This window comes from Sceloporus occidentalis, unplaced genomic scaffold, assembly GCF_023333645.1.
Source record: "Sceloporus occidentalis isolate IW3139 unplaced genomic scaffold, rSceOcc1.0.p SCAF_1, whole genome shotgun sequence".
NCBI lineage: Eukaryota > Metazoa > Chordata > Lepidosauria > Squamata > Phrynosomatidae > Sceloporus > Sceloporus occidentalis.
Window position 1 is genome coordinate 73,208,767 of NW_028316981.1, and position 18,245 is coordinate 73,227,011.

The 18,245-nt window shown below is 42.8% G+C and overlaps 1 protein-coding gene across 10 annotated transcripts in view; it reads right to left on the reverse strand.

Annotated features, from left to right (window-relative positions):
* Positions 1-18,245, reverse strand: part of DOCK3 (dedicator of cytokinesis 3) — a 272,592-nt gene that overhangs the window by 180,124 nt on the left and 74,223 nt on the right. For all 10 annotated transcript variants that reach the window (XM_089525143.1, XM_089525190.1, XM_089525134.1 and 7 more), the window contains exons 5-6: positions 15,422-15,518; positions 11,349-11,497 (exon numbers count right to left, since the gene is read on the reverse strand). In XM_089525143.1, coding sequence (XP_089381269.1) covers positions 11,349-11,497; positions 15,422-15,518 — 246 coding nt within the window. The remainder of the gene's footprint in view (positions 1-11,348; positions 11,498-15,421; positions 15,519-18,245) is intronic.

Consider the following 18,245-nt stretch of genomic DNA (forward strand, 5'->3'; position numbering starts at 1 on the left):
CTACTTGCTCCCTTTTATACATAGTTTGATTGTTTCTTTGTTTTTCCCATATTCCTTGTAACTTTTTTCTGAGGCAGCACTGCCATTTTTGTGAGGTTTAGCAGCATCAGATCAAAGGCTCCAGTGCTGCTCCTGCATTGCTTCCAGGCAAGGTAGGGACCTGGGCTCTTCAATAGTCTCCACTGCCATGCTGGTGGCTCGGGTTGTACTGTTGGAGATCACTGTGACAGCAAGGCCAGGCCTAAGATTGCCTTTGCCTCTGCCTGTGCCTCCTTCTCCTCTGCCACTGTCACCTCTTCTGCCACTGCTGCTGGGCCACCACTGCTGATGCCTACTAGCCACTGCTACCACCTCTGTGCTTCCATTTGACATTCGCCACAGCCACACAGGTCCAGCTCCATAGTTATTTCCCTCCCCTTCCTGCTTTCTCTACAGAGTTGTTTCTTGAATATTCCCATACTGCTTAAAACTTTCTTCCATTGCAGCATTGTCATTCCTGTGAAGTTTAGCAGGACCTAGGCAGGGACCTCTGCTCCCAGAGGGTCACTTCTGCAGTATGGTACTTGCACTGGCCTTATTAAATCTGGAGGGGGGGTAAAGGGAGTTGGGGTATGGGTCAAGGGGAAAAAGTAGATGAAAAGCTGTTACCCCTACTTTTTATTCTATGAATTAGTTGCCAACCTCCTTCCCCCACTGTGCTTTCCCAGCCCTGAATTCTCTCTGACCCATTTCTTCCACACTTCTTATCACCGCACAACCACCATGAGAATATCTTTTTCCCCCATTGCAAACTCATGCTTCAACTGAAGGCTGAGTAGCTCTCAGAAAGGCTGAAAAGCTGATCAATGTTGTAGATAGATCTCCAAAGATCTTTAGACTTGTCTTTCCAAATCCTCTCAGTTTTGGTTACAGCCCAACAGTCTTAGAGGTATGCATCATTCCTTGTATATTATTTGTTTATTTGGTTTTGTATTAACACTGTGATATCACTCACTGTATGCTTAGAATTCCTGTTGTAACTCTTGTTTAAACAGAGAAAGCTGACCAGAAGACCTTGAAAGGTACTGCATGTGAGTCAATGTAGACAGAGAGATGACTCTGTTGGAATGCTACCTGCCACATCTGTATGTGAGGTATCCAGTTCTAAAGAAGCAATTTTTTCTACTTTAACCCATCATTCAACTATAATGAATCAAAGAACCAGTCAGACTCAGCCATGGCACGTTAATGAGAGGAATTAAGCAAAACCGTATGCACAGCAGTCTCCATGGTACTGGGAAATAAAAGCTGTGCATATTTTGTTTTCAACAGACTATATCATCTTTCACAACCAAACCATGTGAAACAGGATTTACTTAGTCCTTGACTGACCCACTTTTCCTCAAACAACACACATGGAACTGGATTATATGCATATGTCAATGCAGTTTACACAGCCATGGGTGTTATCAGATGCACAAGATTCCATTCAACTTACATATTTATTTATTTTTACATTTATAAACTACCTTTCATCCACAAGAAATTCCATGATAATGTACAAAACATTGTTTAAAAATCAAAATAGAAAAAGAACAACAGTATAACGAAATAAGATGCATAGAAAGTATTCAGTCAGCAAACAATGATATCAATCTATTTTTAAAAATGAAAATAAAATGCCAGGGCAAAAAGGAATGTCCTTATCCAGTTCCCTGCGTAGGTCATCCATAAAAGCAACCAAAGCTGCCTCTGTCCCATGGCCAGGCCTGAAACAAGATTGAAATGGATGTAGACAACCTATTTCATCCAGAAATGCCTGGAGTTGGGAGGACACTATATGCTCCAGTTCCTTGCACCAAAATGGTAGGTTGACACTGGCCAACAATTTATCCATTATAGAGGGATTCAGGGATGGCTTTTTCAATGAAGTCCTCACAACTTCTTCCTTTAGGCAAGTTGGAATATTTTCTTATTGTGGAGAGGCATTAAATATCCCCTTCACCTACTCAGCCCATTCCCTTCTAGCCTACTTGATAAGCCCTTCTTGACACATGTGGTGGCTCTCATCTCTACAAGGATCCTGTCCACATCCTCCGGCTGCACAAACTGAAAGGTATCCATTAACACTGGGCACAAACATGCCAAGGTTATGTCCAAGTTTACCACAGAAGGTACTTAGAGAAAGGCCTCCTCCAAATATCTTAATACAAGGGTAAGATGATTATGAGGGATGTGATGGCTTAGTGGTTAAAATGCCGATTCTGATGATCATAAGGTTGGAAGGATGACAGTTTGAGGCCCAAGTGATGCATGATGGGGGGAGTTCCTGTCACTAGTCCCAGTTTCTGCCAATCTTGTCAGAGCACAAAGTACTCTGGTCCTGAAAATGCCATGGATGTGGCCACTAGAGGAATTGGGACAAAGCCAACAGGGTTACTACAGTTCAAGTCGCAGGCATCATAAGTCAGCATTTGGGATCTATGAATCATGGGAAGGCTGATGCAACATGCACTGGGGATGAAACCAGCCAGGTTTCAATAGTGCAAGTCATAGCTGTCATGTGACCCCAAGGGGACGACCTATATAAGGGAGAGAGATAAAATCTCCAGGTTGGTTGTTGTTGGTTGGTGAAGCACTTTGATAGTCTGTATAGCAGTTGGGAGTATTCAAGGAGGAGCAGTCTGATACTCTGTACATAGTCTGTATTTACTCTGGGACCAGGATTAAAGCCTTCGTTGAGTGAATCCAGCTGTCCAGCAATTCATTTATCCAAGAGATGCAGCAGTCTGTGTGGGAGGATTTTTGCTGTGCAGCTTGGAGCAGAATTTTGCACAGCCACAGAGGCCATCTGCTAGGTGTTTCTGCGTACGTGTGTCATCTCTGCTAGACTCCGCGTGTCTACATACCCCAACAAAACTAGCAGTTTGAAAGTATGCAAATGCAAGTACATAAACAGGTACCACTTCGGCCAGAAGGTAACAGTATTCCATGCAGTAATACTTGCCACGTGACCATCGAGTTGTTTTGGACAATGCTGGCTCTTTGGGTTAGTAACGAAGATGAGCACCACCCTTTGCAGTTGGTTATAACTGGACATTCATGTCAAGGGAAACCTTTACGCTTCACCTTCACCTTTAAGATGATTATGACAGGTGGCATTCCTTCAGGCATTTTGGCTCCAAAGTTCACATGAAGCCAGAAACCAAAAAAATCAATATGACTAATTTAACTGCTAGAAGATGAAACTCCCAGGTCAAAAGGCACTAAACCAGCTACTGGAGAAAAGCAGTGGATAAATTTAAATCAAGAATAGGATCCGCTATATTAGTGGTCCCCAAACTGTGCCCTTTAAGAGATTTTGGACTTCAGCTCCCAGAAGCCTCAGCCATGTTGGCCAATAGTCTGAGATTCTGGGAGCTGAAGTACAAATCCCTTAAAGAACACAGTTTGAGGACCACTAAGCTATGTGATCAACAGAGGACACAATATATGATCAGGACAAAATAAAAATATGATAGAAGAAATATACTATATAGAAATAAAAATGAAAGGACAAGAGATTCCTTTAAGGAGGAAGATTTGGACACTGAACCCATAATTTAGAAAGTTTAGTAGAAGAACTTTCCACTGAAAAGTGGAAAGCTCTCAAAGCACTCAGAAGAATTAAATCATCAGGAACAGGTAGCATACTAATAAAACTCTTTCAAACTATAGAGACAGAAGCCATCAAATTCTAAGAAAAATATGCCAACAAATAAAAACAAAACAAAAGCCCATAAACTGGAAAAAGTCACCATGCATTCAATCTTCAAAAAAGGAAAACCAGAGACTGTTATAACCATCAGACTATTGCAGTGATTTCACATGCAAGCAAAGTGATGTTCAATGTTATACAGGAAAGGCTTTTATGATATATGCTGCATATCAGTTGGGGTAAGGTCATTTTGTGTTTGAGCTTAGTGGAGGCTTGCTTGCATGTGCATTAGTGTCTATTCTATTGTAGTTTGGAAACCTTGTATCTGTTGGGTCAAGGCTGATTGTTTGTGTGAGCTGACTGGAGGTGTGACTGTGTGCTCATTAGCATTCTACTCTTGTATCGTGTGTAGCCCCAGGTACCTGTGTCCTGAGCACCTGGTCTAAAGGAGATGAGGCTTCTGCTCAGAGGAGGTGAGAAAGAGACTTGGTGGAGAGAGGAGCTAGCAGCCACTAGCTCTATATAGCTGCAGCCCCAGTCTCTGGAACTCAGTGAACAGAGCTTAGCTAGCAGGTGAGATCAACACAAGTGTTTTACATGAGTGTTTAGTGGAGGAGGGTTTTTTTTTTTTGGGGGGGGGAGGACCCTGAGCTCTGTTTCAGTGCTGACTTAAGGTGACTGAATATGGACAGTGGGGGAGCTGCTGCAGTCACCTGCAACAGCAATGGTATGTTTGTATTCTTACCGAAGGATGTAGGTTATCTCACCTGCACCAAGTACAAGTTGGTTCCCTTGTTGGAAGAGAAGGCTCAGCAACCCGAGGCTCATTTATTCACTCTGCAGCATATTAAGCAGTACAGTATGAGGAATTTTTGGATAGAGCAGAGAAGAATGTCCTGGTAGAGGAACACACAGGGAATGTCTCTATGGAGGAGGTAAGTTCCCATACACAGGAGATAGACAGTTGGAGAAACGTGACATGTAGAAGTAGAAGGATCGGGGATCATTGTGTGAGTCTGAAGCTACAGAATCAATTTGAAGCTCTCTCCCTTATCAGTAATGATGAAGAGAAGCAAGAAAAGCACCAGTATTAGCCCTGAGAGAATGTGCATGAGAACGTGAAAGTTCAGGACATGGACTGGCCCCTGACAAAATTCAGAGGAGATGTGTGGTAATGGTTAGGGACTCTGCTGATGGGATATCGAATTAGTAGTTTCTGAGTCTCAAAAAATGTCTCGGGATGTGTACTGGGGCAAAAATCTATACTTGTGAGGCTGACAAGATTTATCAAGCCCACTAACCATTACCACTTCCTTTTGGTTCACACAGGAACAAATGATACTGCAAGGCATAGCCTTTACAATATGACAAGGGATTATGAGGCTCTGGGTAGGAAGCTGGATGCACATGTAGTTATCCCCCCCCATATTTATGACTCTGGAGACCAGGGTTCAAATCCCTGCTGGGCCATAAAACCCACTGGGTGATCTTGGGCAAGTCACATGCTCTCAGCCTCAGGGGAAGGCAATGGCAAACCCCCTCTGAACAGAACGTGCCAAGAAAACACGATGATAGGTTTGCCTTAGGGTAGTCATAAGTCAGAAATGACTTGAAGGTAACAACAATAACTTCCACAGGAAGGGTAAGGCCCATAAAGGGAGAGAAAAAATAGTGGAGTGAATAACTGGTTCCACAGATGGTGTTGCTGGAGACAATTTGGCTTCCTGTAACTAAATAACAACCCTACCTATGATACCGATGATAATTACCATTCATACTGTATTAATTACCTCCTTATCTCTGGTCTGACCGGCATAATTAAATCTTACTTATTTATCATTTAAGATTTATCTCTTCAATTGATCAGAGTAGTGTTTTTCCACATTTCTTCTGTCTGTTTTTCCTCTACATTTCTACCTCATCTTTTCTGTCTTTCATATTTCTTATTCTGTCTATGTTACCACTAATCTGTGGTAAGCCTGTGTTGTTCTATGAATCTTTCTATATACCACCATAATTATTAGTCATATTTCCTAAGCAAATCCAACTATTACCTCTTCTCCTCCCCAGTCATCCAGATATCTTCTAGAGGCCTCTTTGTTCAAACATCTAGTAATCTTAACCATCTCTAATGTGTCAAGTACCTCAGAGGCTGGGAAGGAGCTGGTGGGGCCGCCTGCACAGGCGCCCTCCTCCTCCTTCCCTGCCTCTGAGGGGACCGAGGCCCCCTCAGAGGCTGGGAAGGAGCGGCGATCGTGAGCGGCCTCCTTCTCCTTCCCAGCCTCTAGGGGGGCCAAGTCCTTCTTAGAGGCCGGGAAGGAACCCGCGGGGCCGCCCGCAATCGCGGGCGGTTTCCTCACTCCTTCCCAGCCTCTGTGGAGGCCGAGGCATCCTCAGAGGCCAGGAAGGAGGCCACGGGGAGGCGGGCGCGGCCGCATGCAGGAGGCACCACCTCCACCCCAGGCCTCGCTTCCTCCGCCTCCTCCGCGTGGCCATGCGCGGTGGAGGAGGAGGGCAGCGAGGCCCTGTGGGCCGCGGCCAACCCAGCTGCAAGTGGGGTTGTCCCGGTTTTTGGCGGCACCCAGGATGGGAGGGGCCCGGTGCCGCCAAAACCGGGAAAATCCTGGTTGCAGCCAGGATATGGCAACCCTACCTACAAGAGGCCTGTGGCCTCACAGGAATGGAGACATATTGGATTGCAAGAGAAGAGTCCTGTTGATATGCAGGTGGACTTTAAATTTCCTGGATCTTGTTAAACTCCCAATTGCCACATGGCCAGAAGAAGGAGGAGCCAGCCTACAAAATGTACCCTCCTCATACCATCTTAACAAAGGACAGAAACAACAAAATGCAGAAATCTCAATTTTTTTTCCTCCTGTTTAGTTTGTAACATCTTGCTTGATGAAGAAGCCAGTGAAGCTTCAAAAACTTGCAATAAGTATATTGTGCATTTCAGTTAGCCAATAAAGGTATCATTGTTTGGTGGATTTTTGTTTGAATTTGCTAAATAGCCAACACAGCCACCCCTGCATATTCCTCATCAAGATTAGGCTGGATAGGGCTACTAGGATTTTCAGTCCCACAACACGCACGCCACATGTTCTCCACCCCTTGTATAAAGGCTGTGATTTTTAAGACCTTTATTACTGAAGAAAACTGTTACAGGGCCCATCCAGACAGGCCAAAATAAAGCTGCTTCAGGTCACTTTGGAGGTATGCTGTTTAAATGACACACACATCTTAAGAGGCCAGAAGCTGTGCCAAAGCTGCACTCCAGTCCTTAGGACTGGAGCCTTTGGTGTGGCTTCTGACCTCTTAGGACACATGGAACATTTAAACAGTGCGCCTCCAAAGTGACCCGAAGCAGCTTTATTTTGGCCTGTCTGTATGGGGCCACAGACTGCCAAAATAAAGCTGCTTCGGGTCTCTTTGGAGGTATGCTGTTTAAATGATGCATGCATCCCAAGAACCCGGAAGCTGCACCAAAGCCGCACTCCAGTGCTTAGGAATGGAGTGTGGCTTTGGCGCGACTTCCGGACTCGTAGGACCCATGCATCATTTAAATAGCATACCTCCAAAGAGACCCGAAGCAGCTTTATTTTGGCAGTCTGTAACAGGCCTCAGTTTCCAACCAGTCTCCAATGAAGAATTCATGCCACAGTCCATTCTATTCAACAGAGGCCCTGATGCTGTAGGGAGCATTTTCAGGTAGTAGGGGATGATAGGAAAGAAAAGGTAGAAAATACAGATTCTAGCCACCCCCTTCTATGTGTGGATCCAACCCAGTATGTATAACAGAAGGCACAAAACTCTTAATATGTCAGTTTGAAATACATTACAAAATTATTTAATTTTAGTAAGATCTAACCATACCTAATATTTTCAATCATGTCTCAAAAGAGAGATACTATTACAGTGGTACCCCGGGATACGAAAGCACCGCCTTACGAAATTCCCGGGATACGAAAAAATCCCATAGGAAAAAACTGTTCCGGGTTACTTTTTTTTTTCGGCTTGCGAAAAATTTTTTTGGTGCTTTTCGGCGCTATTTCACACGAAATCGCGGCTTTTAGCGCTAGCGCCTATGGCTTTTTCGGGTTGCGAAATCTTTCGGGTTACGAAGGGCTCCGCGGAACGGATTAATTTCGTAACCCGGGGTACCACTGTATTCTGATACAGCTGCTTTAAAATATTTTTATAAGAGGCTCTAGAATTTTATACAGTACAACATCAATTTCTATGTTGTACTTAACTTGACCTGATTGTTATGTTAGTGGGATTAAAGCATTAACTATGTACTTAAGCAACGTATTTGAAAACAACATTGCTTAGTATAATTCTTGCAGTTTATTTTTCAAGAACTTTGTTCTTTTAGCTAAGGGGAATAATAGTTAATATCTAACCCAGCACTCTTTGTCACATTTCATTTTTCACATTGTGCAAGTTCCTTTTTTGGGGTTTCAAACTAGCTTGCCCTAAAATTGCAGGATTTGCTCTTCAATTTAAAAAAAAAATTCAGTTAATGGAACGGTATGCATACCTGTTACTCCCCCATCCCCAAGTCATGGATGTTTTGTGCCAGAATGTGTTACAAAAGAATGGAAGAATGAAATAAAGCATGCACTTAACTTAAATAAAGGGTTGTTATAGGCCACTAACACAGGTGTAGTTCTTCCCATCCTTATATATTTTAGAATGGGGTGGGAAACTGCAAGATTGGGGTGCACTGTGATGTCAAAGGCTTTCACAGCCGGCATCCATAGTTTTTTGTGGGTTTGGGGGGCTATGAGGCTGTGTTCTAGAAGAGCTTTCCCCCCCTGATATTTCATCAGCAGCCATGGCTGGCCTTTTCAGAGAATGCTGGCATGGAAGAGACTGTGGTATATATACTGTTGGTCGAGAGGAAGCAATTTGCATGTTCATCTGTATATTGTTCTGCTGTTGAATGGCAAGACCTATGGGTTTCTATTTAATTAATGATCCAATGTCTGCTGGGAAACTCCCCTCACCTGGGTGTTTTTCATTTTCCTGGGCTGGGTCTAGATTTTGGTTTTTTTCAGGACTAGTAGCCAAACTTTGTTTACTTTAAGGGTTTCTTCTTTCCTGTTGAAGTTGTCCAGGTGTTTATGGATTTCAATGGCTTCCCGTGCATTCTGACCTCATAGCTGTTGGCCATGCCAGAATCTGAGCATCTGCAGTCAACAAACTGCCTTATTCTCATTGGCAGTGTGTGCATGTGGCCACACTAGCAGCCACATGCACATCACAGTGTCATTGGGGACAATGGGACTTGAGGTCCCACATTTTTTTATCTGCAAGGAGGGGGTTCTGGAATGGGTCCACTGTGGTTATGAAGGGATGACTGTACGCATTTTGAAATTGGGCAAGCAAGTTTTTCTTTCACTGGTGTTGAACAAGCACACAGTCTGGCAGGCTATTGTGATACTCTCAGAAGAAATAGATCAGGATCTTTAGTGACTCCAAGATTTGACCTGGATGATGGAGAGTGAATACCCTCCATGAGATAGCCTGAGATGACCCCTAATTATTCCTACCACAGGAATCTTGATACCTAGGTTCCCAGTTGAACAGGGCATAGTTACTACTGCCCCTTTGGATTTTGGCATATTTTTTGGAATTTGGAATATTTGGATTTTGAAATATTTTTGCAGCCTGCTTCTCCTTGTGAAGAAATGACTAGGAGTGCCACTATCACTGCCTCAAAGATACGAGTGGGTGGTTGGAGAGCTCCTGAAAATCTTATAGTAATCAAGTCCCTTATGTAAAATAAAATGATGTAGTATTTGTGGGCGGCACAGAAACACAAAATACACAATGATGTAGAGAGGTGCAGATGGAGAGAGGCATGAGGAGATATAAAAAAACCTACTATTTAAAAAAATACATGAAAAATACAATGAATTAAGACAGTGAGATAGATGAATTTCAATAATCAATAATTAGCTTAGAAATCTATAGTAAAACAGAAAGCAAAGTTATTTTAGAAGCTACTAACAAAAGCATTTGCTCTGTCTATATACCGGAAAAGGAATTTAGATTAGGACCCCATCAAGGATGAAGGGATGCAAGAATGTTTACAGAACTAAATGACCCTGTACTCTACCAAGCCTTCATTTGTTGCCTGGTTTCTCTAATGAGCCATAATAAATCAGAGATAAGAGAGCAACATCCCTGGGAGCATCCCTGGCAGGGGAAGGGGGCAAATTAACACATAGGTGATAAGAGAAAATAATGTAACCAAATGTGCCTTAAGTATATTTTAATATATTCATGTATCGTTGCTCTGATTGCAAGAAAGTTCTATATGTTTAAACTTTGAAACAACCAATAGAATGTATGGAAGAGGCTTCTTTGTTTGAACCCCTATAAAACCTGCGATTTTACTCAGAACAAGGTTCCCAAAATCTTTTGAAACTATTCCCTTTTGGGATTGCCAGCAATAAACTGTGTTTTTCATCTGACTTTGGTCCCCTCTCATTCTTCTGCTCTATCAAGCCGAAGGGTTGCTGTGAGCTTCAATGAGAGAGGCTCACAGGTGGCTCTTTTTCGACAACAATAGCTTGGAGGAAGCAAGCAGCACCAGAAGCTGAAGGGCATCAGGATCCAGGAAGAGCAGCCTTGGCCTCTGTACTGATAGAGAAATATATATAGAAATCCAAGTTGCTCTCCCTAGCCATGTCTCTCTACAGCACTGCATCTCTCGTATGTTCCTGCTGCTTGCAAATACATTAGTATTTTATTTTATAGTACGCATTACTACACAGGAGATCTCCAGCCACCTGCTTCCACCTTCAAAGTAGTGGCGATGGGACTCTTGGGTGCAGTACAGACCGCCCCAAAGGGGCGGCCTGCACCTGCCCCTCTTCGCAGTGGATTGGGGCCAGGGCAGCCTTACCGGCAGCTCTGTGGCCCCAATCTGCCATTTTTCCAGGCCCTAAGTGGCCTGGGGTGGCGCGGACATGTCACACATGTGACATTGTTACACGCACTGTGTAGACAGCACTGCATAACGATGGCACCCCCCCCCCCACGTACTAGGGTTAGGGAGCATGCGGTTGGTGCGTACTCCCCAACCCTAGTATCGCTGGGAGCACGCTGCTTTATGGCAGTGTGTATTGGCCCATGGTTGTCTGTTCACAAGCCAGAAGTGGGTGGCCAGCAAATATTCTAAAATCAGGTGTCTTATATAAAAGAAAATGGTGCAGTATTTGTGGGTGCAGAGAGACACAATGCTGCATAGAGGAATTTGGACAGCCCAACAATGTACAGGCAGATGCTGCTGCCAAGGCTGCTCTTCCTGGGTCCTATCACTCACCGCTCTAGTCACAGGAAAGTTCCCTCTATTTTTCATGCATTTAAAAAAAGCCCTCCCAATCCAGACTGTAATAAGAGAGAGAGAGAGAGAAATCTAAAACAGAAATGTATTATTGTACCATTACAAAACCAAGTAAATAAACTTAATGAGATTACTAGTAACTATAACCATAAATTATTACATCATTAGATTTCTGCTTGCTCAAAAAAAAATCATAGATGACTTCCAATTTTTCAGATTTTCAACTGGTCTTCCAGGAAGCACATTCAAACTGCTTTCATTTTCTGTTATATAACTACTCTGAATTCATTAAAGCAAAATTACAGCTATACTTACTCATTGCCCCAGTCCAATCGCACAGTGAGGTGTCTTTTTACTTCTCGTACTTGGTCCTGGGTCAAATGCCCAGACAGCAGCTGTCTGCGAAGATCTATCAGTTCATTCATGACATGACGCAGTTTGTAGAAGAGATCTATTTTATGTTTCTGTGAAGATTTTATGGTTGGGAGAGAAAGAGAGTGAGAAAAATTAAAGTTTAGTTACATGATTAAAAACTGTACTACATTTTAAAAAAGCGTTAAGTTCACGTGTGGATAACTTTACATCAAAGTTATTCATTTCTAGAGTAGATGTATATGTCTATCCAAATGGCTGAATCAAGAGACTGAGGGAATTTCCATGACACCACAGGATTTTCTCCAAAACTACTCCTGAAGACTGAGGAAGTGTCTAGAGCAAAGGTTCCCAACCTTTTTGACTCGTGGAACACTTATGTCTATGGAGGAGCCCCTAAGAGGTCTACCCCATGTCTTACAAGTTAATGGTGTTCTTATATATACTCCTAAATACCATTAACTTGTAAGACATACAAGTTTCATTTTCCTGGAGCAGCCATAGAGCACCTGGGAAGTACATATGGAGCCCTAAGGGCTCCTCAGAGCACAGGTTGGGAACCCCTGGTCTAGAGTAATGTATCAAGTATGATAGTTGGAGAGGGAAAAGAGAATTCAGTTAGCCTGCCTAGCACAACATGATAGTACTAGGACATGTAATTTCTTTATCCAAGCTCAACCATAAAGACCACCGTTTTGAAGTTTTTCAAACACCACAAGCTTCTCTGGACTAGATTCTACTTTGCTGATTCCATGCAGTATCACCCTCGGTTGAAGGTGTGTGTTGCAGGTAAGGGGAAAGAGAGAACAAGTAATAAAGGTTTAGACTACAGAAATTGTCACTAGGACATGGAGTGATGGATTCAAACTACAAGAAAAGATATTACACTTAACATTAGGAAGAATGTCCTGATAGTAAGAGCTGTTCCACAGTGGAATACGCTGTTTTGGAGAGTGGTGGAGTTTCTGTCTCTACAGATTTTTAAACAGTGGCCATCTGTCAGGAGTGCTTTGATTGTGTATTTCTGCAGGGCAGGGGGTTGGACTGGATGGCCCTTTGGTCGCTTCCAACTCCATGGTTCTGCGATTCAAATCTTTCACACCAAATCTTTCTTAATTTAGAACAGTATATGGAATGTACAGTATTTTTTTAATCCTATACTGCAAATGTTCAAGTTACACAACAAGGGTGCATCTACACAATAAAAATACTGCATTTTAACACCTTATTAACTGGCATTGCTCCATCCCAAAAAATCGTGGCATTTGTAGTTTTGTGAAGCACCAGTACTCTTTGGCAGAGAAGTGTAAAGGCTAAAGACCGTGTAAAACTATAAATCTCAGGATTCCACAGGATGGAGCTGCAGCACTTAAAGTGGTGTCAAACCAGTCTTTCTACAGTATAGGTGCACCCCAAACCATACCTTCTTACTTCCAGCATTTGCAGAACCTAATGACTTGAAAAGAGCTATTTTGAAATTAATGATAAATGGGACATGAATTAAACTACTTTCATCACACCATTGTGTCATGACAGCTGGCATCAAGATGGACATTAAAACAGTTGAACAGCATGCTGCTCCTCACTCGGCACTCTTGGAAATAATCTTCATCAAGATATTGCTTCAGTTTAAGAGAAAAACAACACTTCTGTATAATATAAACTGGTATGGTTCCATGAACAACTATGAGAATAATCAAACCTTTATTATAGTACACCAAGAACGCATAGCAGACAATACTGTATTATACTTTTCAGCTTTGAACCCATGCTCTAGTATAAAACATAACTACGGAAGAGCTAGACTAATATCAATTTCACAAAAGTTATTACAAAGTAATAAACTAAATATATCCTTGCTGCACTTCATCGAAAGCTCAACTGCCAAAAGCTAGTCAGTGACAATACTTACAAGCCTCCTGTTATGTCACTAAATCATATCTGGTGATTACATCATTATCACTTAAAAATAATATTACATTTATCTTATCTTAGTTATTTCATTTAAATGCCACCTTTCTCCCAGAGTGGGACCCAAGGTGGCTTCTAAAAAGGATCAATTTAAAATAAAAATTTTAAAACATCCAACAATTAAAAAAATTCCACATTACATGATATACAATCATTTTAAAACCCATACAAAACTTAATAAATACACATCTCCATAAGAATCTTCCCTGCATACTCTTTAAGAGTCTGCTTGAACAAAAATGTCTTTACCTGCTGATGAAAGGAAGCCAGGGAGGAAGACAGCCTAGCCTCCCAAAGAAGGGAGTTCCAAAGGGTGGGAGCAACCACTGAAAAGCTCTCTCTCTCTCTCTCTCTCTCTCTCTCACAGCATTTTAGACTCACCGAGGTTTCCGAATAGTTTCCAAAGGAATCTCCATGCAGAGTGTGTTACAGTAGTCCAAATGGGATGTAATCAAGATGTGCATTACCACCATAGCCAGCTGTGACACCTCAAGGAATATGTGCAGCTGGCATACTAGTTTTAGCTGTGCAAATGCACTCCTGTACACTCACGAAACCTGGACATCAAGGCTCAGAGATGAATCGAGAACACCCAAGCTGCGAGCCTGAAATTTCAGAGGGAATGCAATCCCTCTAGCACAGGCATCTCTACTCTTTGATCTGCCTATTGACTGACCAGGAGCACCTCTGTCTTGTCTGGATTACGTTTCAATTTGGGTGCCCTCATCCAGTCCAATACTGATGATTGACATAGGTTCAGTACCAAGACAGCTTCCTTGGAATCGGATGGAAACGGAAAGGTAGAGTTGAGTGTCATTAGCATACTGTATAGGACCTCTCCCATTATAAATGTATAGGACCTCTCCCATCAGTTTCATGTAGAAGATAATACATCTCAGTGAGAGGTTGAACAGAATGGACAAGAACATACTCCCAATGTCCAGTTCTTTGAGTAGGTAATCTGGCAAGGCAACCAAAAATGTCTCCATCCTCTAACCAGGCCTGAAGCCAGATTGAAATGGATCTAAATAATCTAGGTTATCCAAAAAACCCTGCAGAGGCTCCAAGGTACAGTGAGTTTAAACCCCACATGTTAGTGATCAGTCCATGACAATGGAACTATAGAAAGCTCATCCACATCCAGATCACTGTCATCTCACTACAGTATATGCTACAGCATGGGTAGCACTACATATTACTTGGAACAGCCCCATGGTTATCATGGTAATCCTGAGCTGCTCCTGACAGAACAATCCAAGTCCTGGATCAAGAACAGTGAATGTTAAAACCCTCCAGAACAACAAGAAAAGGGAACTCAACACTGACCAACTCAGCCAGCCCAGAAATGGAGACTATTAAACAGCAGGTTGGGCAATACACCAACAGAATCCCTATTCTGTCATGGCCACCCACCTTCAAAAGCACACACTCAAACCCAGCAGACTGTGGGACAGGGCATCTGGTAAGGGAGACAGAATCCCAATAGACAACTGCCACTCTACCTCTGCTCTCCCATGCCTTGCCTGCAACTGTACCAAAACCCAGGTCAACAAAGCTGGCAGAGATTAACTCCACCAGCTTCATCCAGCCAGATCTTCCTAATACAAGCCAGGCCGGTATGCACATCTAGGATCAAGTCCTGGATCAAGGATATTTTTCCATTCACCAACCTGGCACTGTGTAGCAACATTTTCCGCCCAGGGGTCTGTTACTAAGGCTATCCAGACGATTTGAAGTAGAGGATAGCTTGGGGGTACATAACACCCTGTGGCTCTCCCTTCTACCATGATAATAGTAATGTCACCCAACACCATAGCCCCTTTTGCCCATCACTATCATAATGACTGCTCCCTGGGCTGCTTCCCCCCCTCCATATAATACTTTTTATTTTGCCACCAAACAGGTTATTTTAAAATTTACAAAATCCCAATGCCCTCTTCCCTTTTCCAAACAAAGAAACTGGCCCTCAGTTTTTAACGCACTTGAATCCCTGTACCAGGAGGAAGGCAGGATAACAACAACAACAACAACAACAATGCACTTACCACATATAACTGCTTCCAAAGAACAGCCCATTCCTGAAGAGTTGCTGTTACTTCAGTGATAACAGTGTCTTCAAGTGGAACAACTGTTTCATATTGCCTGCAAATATTATAAAACCTTTCGTGAATATTTTGTAATGGTTGTAACATATTTTCAAAAGATGTTCTACATCATCATTAATCTCCTTGTTTTAAAAGAAGTAGTCAAGTTATATAGTCATATATATGCAGACATTTTTATTTCATATAAATTTATTTGCCATGTCATTCAGTACAAAACACTGTATCTGAAGGAGACCACTTTTCCTGAATACGCATTCCACCACATATACTTAGTTCATACAAAGCCCAGTTTTATGCTACCTCTCCTAAACACATACTCCCAGAAAAATGCTTTTCTGTCCCATGGGGATACAAGGACCATGTTTTTAGTCCTCTCTAGGTCATTTTAGAAACAAGAGAGGCCTTTTTCTCAACATGACATGATGTAAAAGTTAGCTTTTAGATCACTTCCTGTTGGAAAAAGGTCTTTCCTAGGCCTAAAACAGCTTTTGTGGGGAGGGGGCAGGGTACATTCCATACCCCATATGCGAAACTTGCATCTTTCAAGGTCCAAGAACAGAGGCATCAGTATAGCACTTTCTATACAGTGTAAAATAGAGTCTAAGGAGTTGTGTGCATAAGCCAAAAGACCCATTTCCTCCCTGGCCTAGGATCAATCTGTTCAGATGACGCAGGCCTGGGCTGAGCATGTGTAGATTGGATGCCATTTTGGCAGATTGGGCCCAACGCCAGCCCAATCAGTCCTTAGCCTAGTTAAAAATATCCAGTCATTTGTGGTGGATTTTTCCAGAAACCCTGCCATAACTGCCTGTACTGCAGACAACTGCATGCTCCCTTACCTGCTGCTGCCATAGTTCCCCTTGCAGGCCCTAGTTGCAGCCCATGATGCTGGAAGGGAGTGCCTGGTTGAAGCCAAGCACCCCATTTCTTACAGGCTGTGGCACGAGCCTGCAAGAAGAATGGTGGCAGCAGCAAAAGGCAAGGCATCTGAACACTTGCCCATCACTGCACTGGACCAGGTAAGTGCCAGGACTGGGAATGGGCCACATATGCAGGCAGAAGACATCCTGCCCATGTATTTGAGTCTCACTCCTTTTCTCACTTTCTCACAAGGAAGCCTCTGACAGAATTTACATTCCTGTCTTCCCACTTTTCACAATGAAGCCTCTGCCAGAATTTACACTCCTGCTTTCCTACTTTCCAAAAAGGAAGTCCCTGCCAGTGCTGCCCCTTTCTGAGGTGAATCAGTGGTAAAGAGGTTTAAAATTTGGCAGAGGCTTTGTGATGGGAAAGTTGAGAAGCTGGGAAAAAGAGTCAGGAAAATGTTTAAATTCTGGCAAAGCCTTCATGATGGTAAGGTGGGAAAACAGTGCAGGAAGAATGCCTTCCTGTTGCCCGGACCTTGTCACCCAGGTAATTTTAAATGTTTAATACTGACTTGAGAATCCACAGGTTTTTGTATCCATGGGGTTTCTGGAACCAAACCCACATGGATACCGAGGGCCCACTGTATTTGGTGGAGAAGGGAGCAGAGTGAGTGACTGAAAATTAGGGCTGAGCCAGTCAGTGATGTTTAGGAATTAATGAGTGGGGTTTAAGAGTCTAAGTGTGTGAGATGTGTTTTAAATGTATCAGATAATCAATCTGTTTTGTAATGTTCAATTTCTGTTAATAAAGTATCATTGTTTTTTTATATATAATTAGTGGCTCAGGGTGGGGGGGGGAGGATCAAAATAGATAGGTCTTTGTATTTGTTTCATCTTGTTTAGTTTTGCTTGTTCAGTTTTAGTCACTTTGGTGGAGGATCTACACCAGAAATTGGAAAGAGAGAATATATCCTTGTTGCTTCTGATGGATCTCTCAACAGTGTTCAGTATAATCAACTTTTGGGTTGGCTCACTGAGATGAGTAATACTAATTGAACATCACATTGGTGACTGATCAAGAGTCAAGCAGTGGGATGCAACAGTTAAAAAAGGTAGTATGATTCTAAGCTGCATCAATACGAGTGTAGTTTCTAGATCAAGGGAAGTAATAGTACCACTCCATTCTGCTTTTGTCAGACTTCACCTGGAATACTGTGTTCAGGTCTGAGCACCCAATTCAAGAAGGATGTTGACAGGCTGGTGCATGTCCAGAGGAAGGTGATCAAAATTGTGAAAGGTTGGGAAATCAGGAGCAGCTTAGGGAGCTGGGTATGTTTAGCCTGGGGAAGAGAAGGTTAAAACATGACATGATAGCCCTGTTGAAATATTTGAAGGGATGTCATACTGAGGCAAAAGCAAGCTTGTTTTCTGCTGCTCTAGAGACTAGGACATGGAGTGATAGTTTCAAACTAAAAGAAAACAGGTTGATTACCTGTACCTGTATTTCTTCAAGTAGTAAAATCACACAAATGGGTTATCCTGTGCCTGTGCAGTGCATCTTGAGAAGCTTCTAGAGCTATTACAGATGAGTTTTGGTCGTAGCTCTGCCCACTTACCAAGCAACCTACCATAGAATCATAGAACCATAGAATAATAGAGTTGGAAGGGACCACAAGGGCCATTCAGTCCAACCCCCTGCCATGCAGGAACTCTCAATCAAAGCATCCCCGACAGATGGCCATCCAGCCTCTGCTTAAAGACCTCCAAGGAAGGAGACTCCTGTACACTCCGAGGGAGTTTGTTCCACTGTCAAACTGCCCTTACTGTCAGGATGTTCCTCCTAATGTTGAGGTGGAATCTCTTTTCCTGGAGCTTGCATCCATTGCTCCAGGTCCTAG